This window comes from Lepidochelys kempii, chromosome 1 (genome assembly GCF_965140285.1).
Source record: "Lepidochelys kempii isolate rLepKem1 chromosome 1, rLepKem1.hap1, whole genome shotgun sequence".
NCBI lineage: Eukaryota > Metazoa > Chordata > Testudines > Cheloniidae > Lepidochelys > Lepidochelys kempii.
The window spans coordinates 100,446,575-100,465,803 of record NC_136380.1 but is presented as its reverse complement, the minus strand read 5'-3'; the positions used below and the strand labels follow the sequence as shown (position 1 = coordinate 100,465,803).

Here is a 19,229-nt window from a genome sequence, read left to right as displayed (position 1 = left end):
CCTGAAATTATATGGTAAAATCAAGCTAATCAATGCCAGGTTTTTCTCTCTAGTGAATTGACAATTGATTTCTATTCATTTATCAAGGTCGGTACAAATACAAAAAAATATTGTGCATGTTCATAGACAAACTAGATTGCAAAGTATCAAGCGTGGTTCCTAGTGCTGTAAAGTTTGGGCACCTCTGATATATAGTTAAACACAAGTACAATAAATGCACACATACAGTAAAAGAGAGAGGATTCCTGGAATGCATCTTTTTAATTTTCTTTTAACAAACCCATATTATAGCCACAATAAAACGTTCCAGAGTTATATACAGCATCATAACCACATATGTAAGATGGCTGAGTATTTTGCCAAGTGTCTCGGACTCCTAGAATGTATTTTGCTTGGTTTTGTACAAAAATATCTGCACATAATCTTTTGCTTAAATAATTAGTTTCTTAAGGCATCAATAGGCACTACATACCACAGCTATGTATATAAGAAGCTAAATGTTACTGTAAATGTAATCATTTGAGAGGTAGTAATCTCTGTCCCCTATACTGTGAGAGGAGGACATTTCTGACAAGTACAATGTTTTCTGGAGAGAGCTCCATCATATTGCACCTTAAAACAAAGGAAAGACCCTGGGAACCTGCTGTTCCCACTGTAGAGTTCTGCAGTCATCCCATGGAAAGCTATGTGTATTTCCCAAATACCATACAACAGGTAAAGATCTCACTCTGATAAATTATTCTGATCAACAGAAGCTTCATCATTAAAGAATGTTCTTAGCCTTAGTGAAATCTGTAATAGTGACCACTACTTGAGACTCTGAGGCTGTCTGTCTATACTGCAGCTGGGAGAAAGCCTTCCAGCCCAGGTGGACTTGTGCTAGCGGGACTCGAGTTGGTGCACTAACAGCAGCAGCATGGACATTGAGGCTTGGGCGGCACTCAGGTTCCTTGCCCACCCGACACACTAGGTCTGAGCTCGGGTGGCTAGAGCCATGTCCACCCTGGTATTTTTAGCGAGCTTGCTCAAGTGAATCTAGTGCAAGTCTGCCTAGCTATACTGGGAGGCTCCCAGCTGCAGTGTAGACGTACCCTCCAGGTGAGACTATGGTTTTAATAAAGTCAATGACAATTTTGCCACTGACTTCAACAGGGCCTGGATTTCGTCCTTGCAGCCTTTTCCTACAGAAAATCAATTTGTTTTCTGCTAAAGGGAAAGGGCAGACTCTTTCTTTTGCCTCTTCAAAAAATGTCTGGAGTGCACTCAACATGGAAACCATATCATTTCAGACTTTTAAAATTAGACTGGACAAAGCACTAGTAAATATGCTCTAAGGAACTATCTTGCACATAAATGGAGATGGTCTACAGCAGGTGACCCAACAGACCTTTTCCAGCTCTAATTTCTACAAGTCCCACTTTGCTGAATGAATCACCTTGAAAATTTCTTCAGTAGAGTCTGGGATCAAAAAGAAAAAAAAGTTTTTGTATGAAGACTATAGAAGACTGCAAGCATTTTAAGACAGGGGCCCTGGGTGAAATCCTGGCCCCTTTGAAGTCAAATGGGAGTTTTGCCGTTGACTTCAGCAAGGCTAGGATTTCACCCACTATGTTTGTACATTCATAGAGTGCCTACCACAATTGACCTAGGTCTGAATTGGGACACCAGGATACTACTGCAATATAAAACAAAAATAAAATATTTAGACATACAGAATATTAATCTGCAAATACTCTAGTAATGTCCTAAACTGCACTCTAATTACATACTTGCAAATTCTGAGTGTAAAATCTGTATAGAATCTGGATGCAGCTCTATTGGCCCTTGTTTCTATAGTAGGACAGTATCTGGAAGGGTCTCTGTTATATTTAATTTTTTACTTTTACACTGGGTAAGATATAAATAAATAATTCTGTCCATGGGTAACTGATTCTATCTGCAATTATTTATCACCATTTATGGCCACCTATTTTACAATTATTCTGATAATGATGGGGATACTTTAGACGTGTTTTAAAATAAAAAAGTATGACCTCTTAGACGTATACTCCAAAAGTTTTAAGTGAGCTGCAAATCAGCATACTGTTTTTGAACAGATTCTTTTTAAGGTTCCGGGGCTTCTCTTTATGATCCAGGCAGTTTTCAGACTTAGCAGACTCCAGACATCTCCTTAACCCATGCAGGAAAAATGTCAGTCATCTTTATGTGAACAAAATAATCTTTCACTTAAAAACGCAGGAAGAGTATACAAAAAGACTGTAGCTGCATGCAAATACCTCACGTTACAACATTCACAAGATAAAATAATGGTCTCTCATTTCAAATCTCTTAATCAGTCCAATGGAAATTAAGACATGAGCACAATAATCTGTATTGTAAGTACATTATGTACCTAAATGTGAACAAAATCTGATGTTATTTTCTGTTCATTTTGCAGAATACTGTAAAGCTGCCATTTTCAGAAACCCCAATTATCCCCTCATTTTGATTTCTAAAATATAATTCCCCCTCCTCTTTCTCTGCCCCCTCTGTTCTCTTCTTCCCTTCCAACTTCTTACTCCTCCCACTTCATTCTCCACGACATCTTCAGTGCTGTTCTCAATCATATATGTATAATACATATAGTATACACATATATAAAATACATGTTACACATGTATATATTATACATTTAAGTGCAAAACTCAACTTAACTTTAATTATGGAGCTAGAACTGGCACCTCCATAATAACTGGCTTGATTTGCAGAGGTGCTGAGTACCCAGTGACTCCCAAGCTGGGGAGGCACAGCACTTCTGAAAAAGAGGTGACATATGTATATTTATCACTTTAAACTCTAAAACCCATTTCTTGCACCCCTGCCATTAGACTCCTGTTGGCTTGAGTCAATCCTTCCAAAGGCTAGGCTTCCAGTCAGTGACTGACAGTAAGTGCAGCCTCTAACAGTACACCGAGGGTGGTCTGCATCTATAACAGTGGAAAACTAAGACCAGACAGAACCAGAAGAATGGTCTTTTTCTCTGCCTGGTTTGTATTTTTTTTTTAAAGAAATGTATAGGCTGCTCAAAAAACCAAACAAACACACAGCATCACTAAACTAAACACATCCATCATGTTACCATGGAAATCTGCCCAAATCAAATGAATGATGTCAGGCCTGATTTTATTGTAATCAGCTAATTCCCTTTTACCACTTCCATTCAAGTATTTTCATGCTGTCTGATCTGTATAGTCATCTACACAATTTGTATAGTTTAAATTTATACCGGTCACTTAATGTAACCTGCAATACGCACATAACAGTTCTGGTATCCTACATGAATTATGGTATTGAATGACAACTTTTATTTAAAAAGGATTTTGAGAGAAAGAGAGAAAATATTACAAACATTAATAAAACTTCTTGATGAATGACATGTTAGTCCCATAATTCTTTATGGAAATAACATTACCCACCACATCTGAACATTTTCTCATTACTGTGATCAAAAATCAAAATACTGTAAAATATTAAATAAGAGTTACAGTTTTAGAGCAAAGAAATTGAAAAATTTGTAATTGTAATTTTTCCTGATAGGTAAATTTAGCTGTTTGCAGCAGTTTGAGTTGCTTCTGTATTTCCTAGTTATTAATAATGATACTATCTCTAATACTGATTTAAAAGAGAAAGACACCAAATTTTTTAAAATAAATTTTGATGATATCATGTAACATATAGAGATACAAGTTACTTTTAAAGAATAACCAGAACAGTAACCACCACTTTATTTGGGGGTTTAGGAACAGTCAGTGTCATCCGTTAACACTACTTTGAAATATTGCGTATAGTAGACATTTCTTCTTGGCTTTTGCTCTTTATGAGTCTATCCAGCAGGTGGCTTTGATCCTCTTTCTGCTGGTAGATAAACATATCAACTAAAGTTTTTTTTATCAGAAGCGATCATCAGTGCTGCAGTAGGAAGTTGGTAGCTACATTAAGGTCATTATTTGAAGCTCTCAGAGCTTCCAAAGCATCTACCCTGGAAAATCCCATTTCCATAAGTCGTGCAACCTGTAAGAGAAATAAAAAAGAACACCTTTAATCACAGTTTTATTCATTTTTCCTTTTAAAGTTATCATATAGCAGCAAAACCGTACGGTTTATTACTGAACAGTCTGTGCAATGACAGGTCTTTTTTTTTTTAAATATCAAACACTTATCTGATATGGCGTGGTTGGATGAGCCAAAAAACATTACTGCAGTTGATAAAATACAGTTTGCAATAAAACAGTAATTCCAGTGGTGAGTAGGTACTTGAGAAGCATCTTTCACGTGCTACAATATAATTTTGATGGCTAACTTTTTGCATGCCAACTTTCTTTTATACATGCTGACTCAAACAGCACTGCATTTAAATCCAGTTTTGTTTTATGTTATAACACAGTGTGATAGATTCAATACCTAGATGGATAAATCATACCAGTTTCAAGCTGGAGGAACTGTAAAATCTACATTTTTTTATTGGGTTTAGTTATAAGTGAAAATCTGACTGATTTCTTTTGAAATAGTTTTATTTTTATTCCAATCACAGCTGACAGTAAACTAAAATTTCTGGCAAAATTCACCAAATGGTCATGGCAGCAGAAGCACTCACTATTACGCTCTTACTGGGGGATAAGGCCTGAAACCAGACAGCATAGCCCCAGAAGTGGGAAGCCACGAGCAGGCTGGGAGATACTTTGATTCCTCCTCCACTGGCAGGTCCCTATGGAGCCTGCATTGAAGATTAAAACTGCCCTTCCCCAAAAGGAAACATTGAGAGATGGGTAGGTATCAGTGCAACTGCCTGTTCCCTCTAGGGCACAGCAGCAAATATGCATTTTCCTGCATCACAAGACTAATAGATTTCCAAGGGACATTGTGGTCCCTAGTCTGACCGCATGTGTAACACAGGCCACAGAACTTCCCCAAAATAATTCCTTTTTAACTAGAGCATGTCTTAACAAAAAAAATCCAATCTTGATTTTAAAATTGCCAGTGATAAAGAATCCATCATGACCCTTGGTAAGTTTTTCCAATCGTTAATTACCCTCATTTTAAATATTTATGTCCTATTTCTAGTCTGAATTTGTCTTCAACTTCCAGCCATTGGAGTTTGTTATACAGTTCTGTTGGACTGAAGAGGTCTTTATCAAATATTTGTATCCAGTCACTGCTTAACTTTCTCTTTGTTAAATTAAATAGATGGAGCTCCTAGAATCTATCTATCTATCACCAACTAATCCTTTAACCATTCTTATGGCTCTTCTCTGAATCCCTCCAATTTATCAACCTCCTTCTTGAATTGTGGGCACAAGAACTGCACACTTTATTTCAACAGCAGTCACCACAGTGCCAAATACAGAGGTAAAATAACCTATTTCCTCCTACTTGAGATTCCTCTGCTTATGCATCCAACAATCACATTAAGCCCTCTGGCCACAACGTTGCACTGGGAGCTCATGTTCAGCTGCTTATCCACCACGACTCCCCAATTTTTTCAGAGTTACTGCTTCCCAGAATAAAGACCCACCATCATGGTAGTATGGCCTACATTCTTTGTTCCTAGATGTGTATTTTTTACATTTAGCCATATTAAAATGCAAATTATTTGCTTGCGCCCAGTTTACCAAGTTATCCAGACCTGTCCTCTTCATTATTTATCACTTCCCGAACCTTTATGCTGTCTGAAAACTTTATCAGTGGTGATTTTATGTTTTCTTCCAGGTCACTGATAAAAACGTTAAATAGTGTAAATAGAGTGAACCTAGCATTTGTATCTGGAAATGCAGACTGTGCATATTCTGAACATAATTTTGACTGGATGTTGGCAAGAAAGCTGCATTTTGTTTTTTTGGCAGTACTTTCAGTATTGTAACATTTATCCTGGATTTCAAAAATATTTTTCTCTGATTTAATCTATGCATATATTACTAAAGGTTTTGAAAACTAATAAATTGTCAGGTTGTCAAATAGGTCACTGATAATTTTTGTGTGAGTGTCCCTTTTAAATGCAACATTTATGTCTCATCTTTATGGGAAGAATGAATTATGCTACTTTTGACATCTTTGCAACAATAGTCTCACATCAAACTAGATTTCATAACCAGCAGCATCTAAAAGTCCCTGTGTGGGGAATGATGACCAAATAGCAAGTGTGAAAAATTAGAATACTTATTTTCCTCCCAGGTTGCCTATATAAGAAAAAACCTGTAATATCGATCAGGACGGGATATCAGGACGTCTGGACAGGGCCAGCCCACAACATTTTGGCACCTGAGGCGGGGAGCTCAAATGATGCCCCCATGCCCCCTCGCGTGGGCCAAAACTTTGAAAGGTCCCAATTCTGACTTCTTCCTGTTCTACTCCTCTCCTGGTACTGCTCTGCTACCTACCCCAATAAAGGAGAACTAGCAATTTAAAATGCCTTGTTCAAAAATGTTAAGTAACACTTAACTTTTAAAAGCCTGAACAGCAAATGTAACTTTTCTTGTCTGCACAGTAAACACTGGCATTTTTATCTGTTTGAATAATCGAAGTGGTGCTTTCTGTGCCTTCTTGGTTGCAAAGATTTGAACTGCTTCCTGAAGGTCATGCTCTATTGAGATGGTTGCAAGGCCGACCAACCTCTCCTGTGTCATTGTGGAGCGTAGATGTGTTTTTATTAGCAGCTTCTCCAAGCTGAAGTTTTCTCCACTGGCAACTGTTACAGGAAGTGTTAGAAGTATGTGCAGAGCAACAAAAGCATTTGGAAAGAGGGCGGTCATCTTATTTGTGCACATATATTCCAGAACAACCTTTGGAGTTGATCTCGCCTACATGTATCTTGAAAGGGCTTTCAGTTCATCCCCTAAACCACTTGCATCAATATTGTGCATGTCATCATGTGTCAACACTGTCTCTAGTCCATGCATTGCTGGTGTAAGTCTTTTTCAGGTATAGTGAGGAGTTTTGGAATATTATACAACATCCCAAATATACTGCTGTGTTCCTTGAGCTGCACGAAACGTTCTTCAACTGACTGTATTGCACTAGCTAGCACCTGGTTAAAGAATTCAACTTTGAATTGTTGTTTGGGGTCTCTTATGGAATTATCCCATGCCTCGTAACCAAAATGTCTTCTTCTTTGGTGACTCTTGTATTCTTGAATGGGTGGGAAAATAGCTTCAGTGTGAAGTTCCTCTGCCAACCTCTGTGCACTCTTCAGAACATTTGGAAATCCCTCATCTCACTAGTAAGACTGTAGGTATGACTTTGCTTTGTACAGTTGTTCCATTGCTCCAGATATATCAAGGTCAACACCATGGAGTCTCTTGCTTACAACATTTATTTCAAACAGCATGTCATGCCACAACACTAAGCCACACAGAATTTTGAAGTTATGTATGTTTCTGGTGATTCCATTTCCCTCTGCCACTGTTCTCCCACAAACAGTTCCTGTCATAGCATTATCCTTCATAATGGCAACTATGGCATCATCTATCTTCCCAATTTGGTGTTTGATAGGCTTTATCGCCTCCACTCGACTTTCCCATTTTGTGGCCCTCAGCGGTTTCAGTGTCAGAGAGGATGTTCCCAGATGTTGCTTCAAAGTTTGCCATCGATGAGTTGATGCAGAGAAAAACACACAGATGCTTTGAATTACATTAAAAAATTCAACAGCCTCACTAGAAGCTGATGCTGCATCACTGACCATCAAGTTCAATGAATGAGAACTGTATGGGACAAAAAAAGCTCAAGGGTTTAACTCTCTGATCCGTGTCTGCACTCCTCTGTTCTTTCCTCTCATGTTGGCACCATCATCGTAGACCTGACCTCTTATGTCAGCTATCGCAATTCCCGTATCTTCCAGCTTTTTAAGAAGCACATTTGTCATACCAGCTCCTGTAGTATCATCAATGTCAATAAATTCTCAAAAATGCTCTCTGACAGTCACCACTGCAGGGACATTTTCACTAGGTTCTGTTGTTGTTACAAAACGCACCATTAAAATCATTTGTTCCATATGGCTGATGTCAGGAGTGCAATCCAGAATAACAGAGTAATATCTTGCTGACTTCAGATCTGCCACAATCTTCTGTTTGACTTTTGTTGCCAGTAACTGTATGATCTCATTTTGAATTGTTTTTCCAGGGTAGTGGTGTGTGTACATTTCTTTGGTGGTTTCAGAGTAACAGCCATGTTAGTCTGTATTCGCAAAAAGAAAAGGAGTACTTGTGGCACCTTAGAGACTAACCAATTTATTTGAGCATAAGCTTTCGTGAGCTACAGCTCACTTCATCGGATGCATACTGTGGAAAATACAGAAGATGTTCTTATACATACAAACCATGAAAAAATGGGTGTTTACCACTACAAAAGGTTTTCTCTCCCCCCACCCCACTCTCCTGCTGGTAATAGCTTATCTAAAGTGAGCACTCTCCTTACAATGTGTATGATAATCAAGTTGGGCCATTTCCAGCACAAATCCAGGTTTTCTTCCCCCCCCCCCTTTTTTTTCCCACACACACAAACCCACTCTCCTGTTGGTAATAGCTTATCTAAAGTGATCACTCTCCTTACAGTGTGTATGATAATGTTGCCGGCACCCAGTGCCGAGAGGCTAAGCAACAGCTGGAGTTGGTTCGCTACCCGGTGTGCTACACCCAATAATCACAACGGGGTGGAGAAGCAGAAAAGTTTATTTGCAGCTGCAAAAGGGTACAGGGAGAATAAGATCTCAAATCCTGCACACAGAGCAGGAAATTACACAGGCTTTTATACATCCTTTTTTCCAGCATACTTATCCAATAGCAAGCGGCCCTAAGTATCCATATAGCCAGCCAATCCAGTTCCCAGCTAGTTCCCTTGTTCTCTGTATCATTTGTTAAACCATACATAAAACTGCTTTATTCAGCATTTTCCTTCCATATCTGCCCTGTTTGGCCTTGTTTAGTTTCAGGCAGTCTGACTCTGCAACATATATATGCTTCATCGACACTCGTTGTCTTCCATCCCCTCGAGTTACCTAGTGGCCTTGCCCCAGTGTCCCCAACAACTATCAAGGTGGACCATTTCCAGCACAAATCCAGGTCCCCCCCCATTTTTTTTTTCCACACACACAAACCCACTTTCCTGTTGGTAATAGCTTATCTAAAGTGATCACTCTCCTTACAATGTGTATGATAATCCAGGTGGGCCATTTCCAGCACAAATCCAGGGTTTAACAAGAACGTCTGAGGAATGGGGGTGGTGGGGTAGATAGGAAAAAACAAGGGGAAATAGGTTACCTTGCATAATGACTTAGCCACTCCCAGTCTCTATTCAAGCCTAAGTTAATTGTATCCAATTTGCAAATGAATTCCGATTCAACAGTCTCTCGCTGGAGTCTGTCCTGTAGTAGGTGACTTCTGGGAACTCTTCTGGCTCTATCAATCTGTTTCTTCACTTCCGCAGATGGGTACTGTAGTTGTAAGAATGCTTGATAGAGATCTTGTAGATGTTTGTCTCTGTCTGAGGGGTTGGAGCAAATGCGGTTGTATCGCAGAGCTTGGCTGTAGACAATGGATCGTGTGGTGTGGTCAGGGTGAAAGCTGGAGGCATGTAGGTAGGAATAGCGGTCAGCAGGTTTCCGGTATAGGGTGGTGTTTATGTGACCATCGTTTATTAGCACTGTAGTGTCCAGGAAGTAGATCTCTTGTGTGGACTGGACCAGGCTGAGGTTGATGGTGGGATGGAAACTGTTGAAATCATGGTGGAATTCCTCAAAGGCTTCTTTTCCATGGGTCCAGATGATGAAGATGTCATCAATATAGCGCAAGTAGAGTAGGGCGTTAGGGGACGAGAGCTGAGGAAGCATTGTTCTAAGTCAGCCATAAAAATGTTGGCATACTGTGGGGCCATTCGGGTACCCATAGCAGTGCCGCTGATTTGAAGGTATACATTGTCCCCAAATGTAAAATAGTTATGGGTAAGGACAAAGTCACAAAGTTCAGCCACCAGGTTAGCCGTGACATTATCGGGGATAGTGTTCTTGACGGCTTGTAGTCCATCTTTGTGTGGAATGTTGGTGTAGAGGGCTTCTATATCCGTAGTGGCCAGGATGGTGTTATCAGGAAGATCACCGATGGATTGTAGTTTCCTCAGGAAGTCAGTGGTGTCTCGACTCTTCTTAGATGCTCCTGGAGTATAGCATCAGCATATTCAACTGATCTGAAGTGCTGCGCAGTGCTAGGTTTTGGGTAGCAAGCATTCTCACAATGGCAATGAGCCTTTTCAGAACATTTTGCCAGTAAAGAGACTGATGTAATCTTCTCTTGATGCTGATCATCTATGGTGGCCTTTAACCTTAGTCTCATCTCAGGCTCTTTCCACCTATGGAATGCTCTCTGGTGATTTGCTGTCTTCTCATGGCATGCCAGATTTCTAGCCAGATTTTTCCAGTCCTTTGTTCCTATAGAACCCAATGTGGCTGGAATATTAGACTGGAAGAGTTTGCCACAAAAACAGTATGCAGCATTCTGAGTTTTTGAGTACATAAGCCATGGCCTCTCACTTTGTCACCATTGGGGATTTCAAGCCAGTAATGTGTTGGATGGAAACTTCTATTTTCATTGTCTTTGGGGAACATGAAGTTTTTCACTTGCTGTAGCCTATGCAGGACAAGGAAGTCCCTCAGGCTACTGCTCAAGTGGGTCCACAGTCCTGGATCATCTAGACTTACGGAACTAAACTCAGCAGCAGCTGTTTCTTGCACCTACACTCTCTCTGATCTACACTTTTCTTCAGGAATGTGCATGGTTACATCCATTGGAGATGGAGATGTGGATGGTGCAGTAGCTGCACAACTGCACTCTGGCTAACTGGAAGATCAGGCATCTCCTCACCACTCACATCCTCACTGGGGTCGGAAGGCTCACCGTGAACATTTGTGTCTATATATCTCAGGAGAGCTCCTTCCTGCTTAGATAGAAAAGCTTCCTTTGCTTTCTTTCTTTGTCTGAATGCTGCCCCAGAGGGTCATTTTTTTCTTTCACTCATGACTGCTGTTCTGTGCCAGCTATAGTGGCTCTCAATGCTCAATTGAAGGGGACAAATAAGCAGGCTGGTAGCAGGGCCTGAGTGAGGGAAAATATCAGCGTCTTAAGGCCCTAACTGGCTCCTACTAATTCAGTTGACTGTCTGTTCTCCTCAAGAGGGCTCAGGGAAGCAGCAGGAAACAGGAAACTCCCAGAGAAGCTAGTGTTAATCAGTCCAGGCTCCTGGGGATGCTAGAGAGGTACATCAGTCCAGGCTCCTGGGGATGCTAGAGAGGTACATAAGAGGCTCCTCCTCCTCTCTCTCTACCTGCAGCTCCTGCCGCTTTCTGTTATTCCCTCTCACCTTTTCTCCTGCCTGCCTGTTACGCCTCTTGTGCCCTCCTTCCTCCAGCACAGCACTCCACCATCTCTGTGCATCTAGAGCAGAGAGAATACATATGCACCAGCAGCAGACACAATTTTCTACACTCCGGGTCCTAGTGGCGCCCCCCCCCCCCGACAGTCTGGCACCTGAGGCGGCTGCCTCAGTTCGCCTCATCGTAAGGCCAGCCCTGCATCTGGTCACCCTAGATGGGGTTTACCAGGTCTTCGTGATCCCCTGCTGGAGGACCCACTGCTCTACTACATCCCACCCCAGGAAAAAGCTTTCTGAGAGGAAAAGGGAAACGATCATTAGACCTCTGGGCATAGGCACCAACTTTTAGTTTTCCCAGGAAGTGCTCCACCCCCACTCTGCCCCTTGCTCCTACCTTGCTCCTTCCCCCAAAGCCTTGCCTTCTCTCTGTCTCTTCCCACCCCACTCTCCCGAGTCCCCAACCTCACTCCGGCTCCCACCCCCTGCCCTTACTCCACTGATGTCCATTCCAATTAGGTGTTCGCACGTTGTGTGCACAGATGTCGGAAACTTTTTCCCTTAGCAGCTCCTGTCAGGAGGGCAGGGGAACCCCCTAGAGAGGCGCCCTTATGGCAGTGTGTACCCTACTGGCCCAACCCTCCTTCGGTTCCTTCTTGCCGTTGACTCAGACAGAGGGGGAGGGGTATGGGTATTGTAGTAAACATGAACAACACATCTCGAAGAACAACAATTACGAGAGGTAAGTAACCATCTTTTCTTCTTCAAGTGCTTATTCATGTCCATTGCAATTAGGTGACTTCCAGGCTTACCATCAGAGGTGGGTAGGAGTCATGGAACAATTGATTGGAGGACAGCCCTGCCAACTGCTGCATCATCTCTGGCCTGCTGGTTGATGGCATAATGGGCTGTGAATGTATGCACTGAAGACCAGGTAGCTGCCTTGCAGATCTCATGGATGGGGCCTGCACCAGAAAGGCAGTCGAAGACGCTTGCGCTCTGGTCAAATGGGCCATGATTGCTGGGGCTGGGACCTTGGCCAACTCATAGCACATGCGAATGCAGTCTGTGATCCAGGGCGATATGCGTTGCACAGAAATTGGAAGGCCCGTCATTCTACTGGCTATGGCCACGAACAATTGGGTTGATGTGTGGAAAGATCTCGTGCACTCTATGTAGAATGTGAAGGCTCTTCGAACATCCAGCACGTGTAAGCTGTGGTGCTATGGGCTTGTATGGGGCTTTGGAAAGAACACTGGCAGACAAATATCCTGTCCCATGTGGAATTGGGAGACTAGTTTGGGGAGGAATTTAGGATGGAGTCTAAGCTGCACCTTGTCCTTATGAAACACCATGTAAGGGGGTTCAGAGGTGAGAGCTCTCAGCTCAGAGACCCTCCTTTCCGACGTAATGGCCACCAGGAACGCTACCTTCCATGAAAGGTAGAGGAGGAAACAAGTGGCCAGGGGTTCGAATGATGGGCTCATGAGTTTGGAGAGGACCAGGTTCAGATTCCAGGTTGGGACTGGAAGACGAGAATATGGGTACACCCTCCAGTCCCTTAAGGAAGCGCACCACCATGGGATTTGAGAGCACCGAATGCCCAGATTCCCTTGGATGGAAAGCTGAGATAGCTGCCAGGTGCACTCTGATACATGAAAGAGACAAGCCTTGTTGCTTGAGGTGTAGCAGGTAGTCCAGAACAAATCGGGATAGAAACCTGGAGCGGTGGAATACGTTTGGGTTCACACCAGCAGGAGAACTTTTTCCACTTTGCCAGATATGTTGCCCTGGTAGAAGGTTTCCTATTACCAAGGAGAATCTGTCTCACTGGCTGAGAGCACTGGCTCTCCATGGGATTTAGCCATGGAGTTTCCAAGCCATGATGTGCAGAGACTGTAGGTTCGGGTGGAGAAGGCACCCATGGTCCTGTGTGATCAGATCTGGGTAGAGGGGCAGGACTATCGGTGCGTCTTCAGACAGCTCTAGGAGAGTCATGTACCAATGCTGCCACAGCCAAGACGAGGCAATCATGATTACCATCACCCTCTCCCTGAGAATTTTGAGCAGGACCTGGTGGACCAGCAGGATTGTAGGGAAGGCATACTTCAGCCCCTCGCCCCACAGTATTAAGAACACATCAGAAATTGAACCCAGGCTGTGGTTTTGAAATGAGCAGAACTGAGGGCACTGTCTGTTGTCTTTGGTGGCAAAGAGATCTACTTGGGGATAACACCACATTTGGAAAACTGACTGTATGATGTCTGATCTGACTGACCACTCGTGAGCCTCATAGGAGCTGCTGAGGTGATCTGCCAGCTTGTTCTGTACCCCGGGGTGGTAGGATGCTTCCAGCTGAATGGACTGGGATATACAGAAGTCCCAGAGGAGAAGGGTCTCATGGCAGAGGGGTGAGGAGCGAGCTCCGCCCTTTTTGTTTATGTAGAACATGGCAGTGGTGTTGTCTGTCAGGACTCTCACGCTGTGACCTTGCAAAGTGGTGTGAAAGGTTTGACAGGCCAGACGAACCGCTCCAAGCTCCTTCAGGTTGATACGGACGGGTATCTCGTCTTGCGACCACAGACGCTGTGTTCTCAGATCCCCTAAGTGTGCATCCCAGCCCAGATCCGATGTGTCCGTTATTAGCGTCAGAGAAGGAGGGGGCACAGCAAAGGGGACTTCTGCACAGACTACTGGTCAGTCCAGCCACCAACACAGGGACTCTCGGACCTGCCCGGTATTGTTACTATCAGGTTCGGGGGGGTCTGAGGACAGGCAGTAACATGCTGCGAGCCATGCCCATATGGGCCTGAACCTCAGTCTGGCATGCTTGACCATGGATGTACAGGCTGCCATATGTGCTATTAGCTAATTCCTGACAGTCGTGGTGGGGTATTGTAACATTGTCCTGACAATTTGCTCTATGGCTTGAAATCTGGGCTCTGGAAGGCTCGCTTTCACCTGTACTGAATCCAGGACCGCTCCTCTGAACGCTATCCTTTGGGTAGGTATGAGTGATCACTTGTTTATGTTGAGGAGGAGCCCCAGTCTGCGAAAGGTGACAATTGTCACTTGGGACTGTACCTGGTCCGTGTATCGTCCTGTCAGTAGCCAGTTGTCGAGGTACAGGTACACTCAAATTTGCCTTTTTCGCAGGAAGGCCACCACCACCGCCATGCAGTTGGTGAACACGCGGGGGGCTAAGGACAGACTGAACGGGAGCACCGTGAACAGGTAGTGCTCTTGGTTTATTACAAACCGGAGGAAGCATCTGTGTGCCGGATGGATGGCAATGTGGAAATAGGCATCCTTCATGTTGAGGTCAGCGTACCAATCTCCTGGATCCAGTGACGGGATGATAGTGCTTAGGGAGACCATGTGGAACCGGAGCTTGACCATAAATTTGTTGAGTCTGTGAAGGTCAAGAATGGGTCGGAGACCCCCCTTTGCCTTGGGAATTAGGAAGTAACGGGAGTAAAATCCCTTTTCCCTTAGATCATGGGGAACCTTCTCCACTGCCCCATCTCGAGGAGTGAACAGACCTCCTGCATAAGTAAGTTGCTTGTGAGAGAGGTCCCTGAAGAGGGACGGGGAAGGAGGAGAACTGGAGGGAGTATTCCACCTGTATCGTGCGTAGGACTGAGCGGTCCGATGTTATACAGGACCATGCACGGTAGAAGTGGGATAGCCGGTTTAAAAACCAGGGGAATAGATCCTGGAACTGGGTTGGTAGGCTGTCCTCGAGTGTGCCTTCAAAACCCTTGCTTGTTCCCTGGCTGGGGTTTATTCTGGTCTTGGTCAGGCATGTTATTTGACAGCCTACACCTAGTATTTCTGTCCTGTCTGTGACATGGGTTGTGCCTGGGGTGAGGTTGGTACTGCCTCTGCTGCAGAGGCTGGGGCCTGAAGGGCTTCCTCTGGTTTGCTGGTGTATGCATCCCTAGAGATTTCAGTGTGGCCCTAGAATCCTTAAGGCTGTGTAGCCTGGAGTCAGTTTGCTCCGAAAAGAGGCCCAAGCCCTCCAAGGGTAGGTCTTGCAGGGTGTTTTGGATCTTGGGGGGAGGCCAGACACCTGTAACCACGCTGAACACCGCATGACCACTCCTGAGGCTATGGTTCTGGCCGCAAAGTCAGAGTAGGGGTAGGAGTAGGGTGGCAGAACAAGAACTCGTAGCCCTTGGATGGGGCGAAGTATTTTCTTTCCACCCCCCTAGCCGTTGGTGTGATGGAGGCCGGGGTTTGCCAGATTGTATTGTAGTTGCTCTGTATGGTCTTTATCAGAGGGAGCGCAACTCTGGAGGGACCTCCAGGAGCCAGGATGTCCACCATCGGATCCTCCTGCTCGACAGTTTCCTCCACCTGGAGGCCCATGTTGAGGGCAATCCTGCGGAGAAGCTCTTGGTGGGCCCTATGGTTGATCAGTGGCGGTCCTGAAACTGATGTACCCGCCACCGCTTCATCTGGGGAAGAGGAGGACGTGAGCTGCTGTTGGTTGCTCTTGTCCTGACCTTCCTGTAAGTCCTCATGGTCCTGGGCTGCGTCAGGGCCCAACGAGGCTGCCACCTCCTGAGATGTTGCCTGTCTTGGTAACAGCGCGAGCACTGGACCTGTCACTGTCAGCTGCTCTTGGGGATCCGAGGGCGGTCTAGAGAGTGTGGCCTCTCTCACCCTCAAGGTGTGCCTATATGGTGACCTAGAGTGGCGTCGCGTAGAGTGCCCAGACCTAGACGCTCTAGAAAGAGTGCCCTGTTGTTGATGATAGGCCCATGGGGTCCAGAAAGGCCACTGTCCTGGAGGTGGCCACTGTGGCTGCCACACTGTGTGGGACTCTCTGCTGCTCACGGTCTGGTGCCTGATGTAATTAGAGCGACTGGAGTTGGCTTCGGAGCCGGAGGATGCTGACAGAGAGGACCAAGGCAGTGCCGATCCTTGAGCAGCCACAGGATGCCATGAGGTGTGAGTTGGGGACTGGTGCCAAGATGATCGGGACCGCAAACAGTACAAGGTGTCCCAGGACCGAGGTCTCTCATGTGGTGCTGGGGAGGTAGTTGGCACTGTGCTCCGGTGCTGGGCGACTGCTGGCATCATGGAACGGTGCCTAGTCGCTGACGAGGGTGCCGTGGGTACGTCGGCCTCCAGTGCTGTAACGTTGCGTTGGGTCGTGGGTGCCGGGGAGTGGCGTTACGCCGAGCTTGAACGGGAACGGTGCTGTGAGCAGTGCTGTATCGGTGACCTTGAGTGGCACACCATTGCTGGTTTCCCTCTGGACGGCACCTGCCTGGGTGGTGCTGGAGGCTTCTCCCTGCATGGGAGGGGATTTGGCGCCGACAGCTCGATGACGTTCTTCGCTGCCTCAAATGTATCAGGAATGGAGGGGTGTTCCAGGACCTCCTCCAGCCACTCATTGGCACTGAAGTCGCTGGGCACCAGATTCAACGGGGCTTGTGGTGCCAGAGTCGATGGTGCCCGTTCCTGGTGGGGGCCTGCATCCTGTTTTTGCATGCCAGGAGCCTCTCTAAGCATTTTGGTTGCTCTTTGAGGGGAGTGCCCTCTTTCCCCCTCCTTATGACACTTAGCCGGTGCTGGAGAGGTTGAGCGGTTGGTTGGCATGCCTTGGTGCCGGTGATTTGCGGTGCCAGATCACGCATCGATGCCAGGACACCTCTGACCAAGGAACCCGGGCCTGGTACCAGGTGGTCTGGGCCCACTGGTTGCAGCGCGGCCTCCATGAGCAGCTGCTTAAGATGAAAGTCTCTTAGTGTGTGGCTTGAAGGCCTTGCAGATTTTGCAGTGCTCAGCCTGATGCACCACTCCCAGACACCAGAGACAGGAGTCGTGGGGGTCGCTGTTAGGCATAGACGTGTGGCAAGTGGCGCAAGCTTTTAAATCCTGGGCTTGCGGCATTCCCTGCAGCCCAAGGCTGGTGCTGGAACTAACTCCCAGACACCTAAAACTACAAACTGTATCTAACTAACTTGATGACTATCTAAGAACAACTCTAACTAGAAAAACCAAATTAGCTAAGGGATAACTCGCAAGTGAGAGAGAGAAAGTTCCAGCGCCGTCAGGGACGGTAAGAAGGAACTGAAGGGGGGTTGGGCCAGCAGGGTACTATATACAATGCCATAAGGGCGCCACTCTAGGGGACTCCCACCATCCCGATGGGAGCAGCTAAGGGAAAAAGTTTCCAAAGTCTGTGCACGTGACACACGCACACCTAATTGGAATGGACATAAACAAGCACTCCAAGAACATAGCAATTCCTGTCTTATTTTAATGAAACAGAACTGTATTTACTGAGTTTTATACTGCACATGTGTAGCCATTCACAGCTGGCATAAAATTTTTATTTGTGTTATGTGGCTTGATGTGTATACATGACGGCGTGTGGAAATTTTAGAGGGCAAGCTCAATGAAGGAGAATCAAAACTTCCCTAATAATAGCTCCACCCATATTCAACATGAATAATGCGAACCAATTGCCATTCTCCATTTGTTTACCATATTTGAATAGTAAAACTAGCTGGTTGTTTTTTAAAAAAAGCTATATACAAAGCCAGAAATTCTAAAATAAATTTGCAGCTCTAATCCCATAAACGCAATTGCATTAGTTCAATCTGTCTTTATGTTGTAACTGTCATTTAGTATTCTCGTTTGAGCTACCAACATATTAACTGTATAGAGGGTTACCACAGTATAATGTTACAGATTATGATAAATGGTACATGTAGCCAACCCCTCATCCATTTAAATTATGTTTTAAAATACAAAAATATTTACCTGTTCCTCAGAAACCTCAGCAGGTGGAGGTGCCTCTTGCTCAGACTGGCGATTATCTTGATAATTTGCATGATGTCTACGACGTAAAGGAGGAAAGAGTCGATTCCAGTTAATCACCCTGCCCTGAAACCAGATATTTATTATTATTAGTCCTTTAACCCAAAAAGGATATAAAAAACTGACAGTTTTGTATCAATTGTATTGAATAAAATGTTTATTTCAAACAACAACTTCTATAATATCATAGTCTTTAATAATTACAGTACTCAAAAGGGTATATTTTCTTGCTTTACTAATTAATCAAAATGTTTCTGCTACATTAAGGAAACATATACTAACAAATAGGAGCTATCTGTTGTATTTATTTCCTGTTTAAGGCTCATGTTAGTGTTCCATATGTGTTGAAGGAGCTGCAGCCCACCACCATGAAAGAGAGCAACTCTGAGTTCTGGTCTCTTGTTCCCCAAGTAAACAGAGGTTTGACTGCTTCTGTTGCAACAGACATAAAACCTGATCTTTCACTTGCTCTGTGTAGCTGACAGGAGTTCCATGCACTGACTGCAGGATCAAGCCCATAACGTCAAGATGTGTGAGCACTTTGTATTACTTAACAGCAGCTCTGCTCACCGATTAAAGGTTGGAATCGATAACTCTGAAGTCTAGTTCTCCTTGGGCAGAAGGATAGTGGCTGAAACATAGATCATCACAGATGGGAAAGGCAAAAAATGCAGGAGATTAAGGAGGAGGCAATGAGTGGATTTCTCAGGGCACCAACAAAATCACAGAAGTAAACTCAGGATAAAGCCTACTGAGAATGTCTATGATACAGTTGCCATGTAAAAGTTTTCTGTCAAGGTTCCTCCCCCACTCTGAACTCTAGGGTACAGATGTGGGGACCTGCATGAAAAACCTCCTAAGCTTATCTTTACCAGCTTAGGTCAAAACTTCCCCAAGGTACAAAATATTCCACCCTTTGTCCTTGGATTGGCCGCTACCACCACCAAACTAATACTGGTTACTGGGGAAGGGCTGTTTGGATGCGTCTTTCCCCCCAAAATACT

The 19,229-nt window shown here is 44.5% G+C and overlaps 1 protein-coding gene across 1 annotated transcript in view; it reads right to left on the bottom strand.

Annotated features, from left to right (window-relative positions):
- Positions 1-233: 233 nt before the first annotated feature.
- UBAC2 (UBA domain containing 2) overlaps positions 234-19,229 on the bottom strand; it is a 165,404-nt gene continuing 146,408 nt past the window's right edge. The window contains exons 8-9 of the mRNA XM_073348554.2: positions 18,169-18,291; positions 234-4,050 (exon numbers count right to left, since the gene is read on the bottom strand). Of these exons, the coding sequence (XP_073204655.1) occupies positions 3,943-4,050; positions 18,169-18,291 (231 nt within the window). The 3' untranslated portion in view covers positions 234-3,942. The remainder of the gene's footprint in view (positions 4,051-18,168; positions 18,292-19,229) is intronic.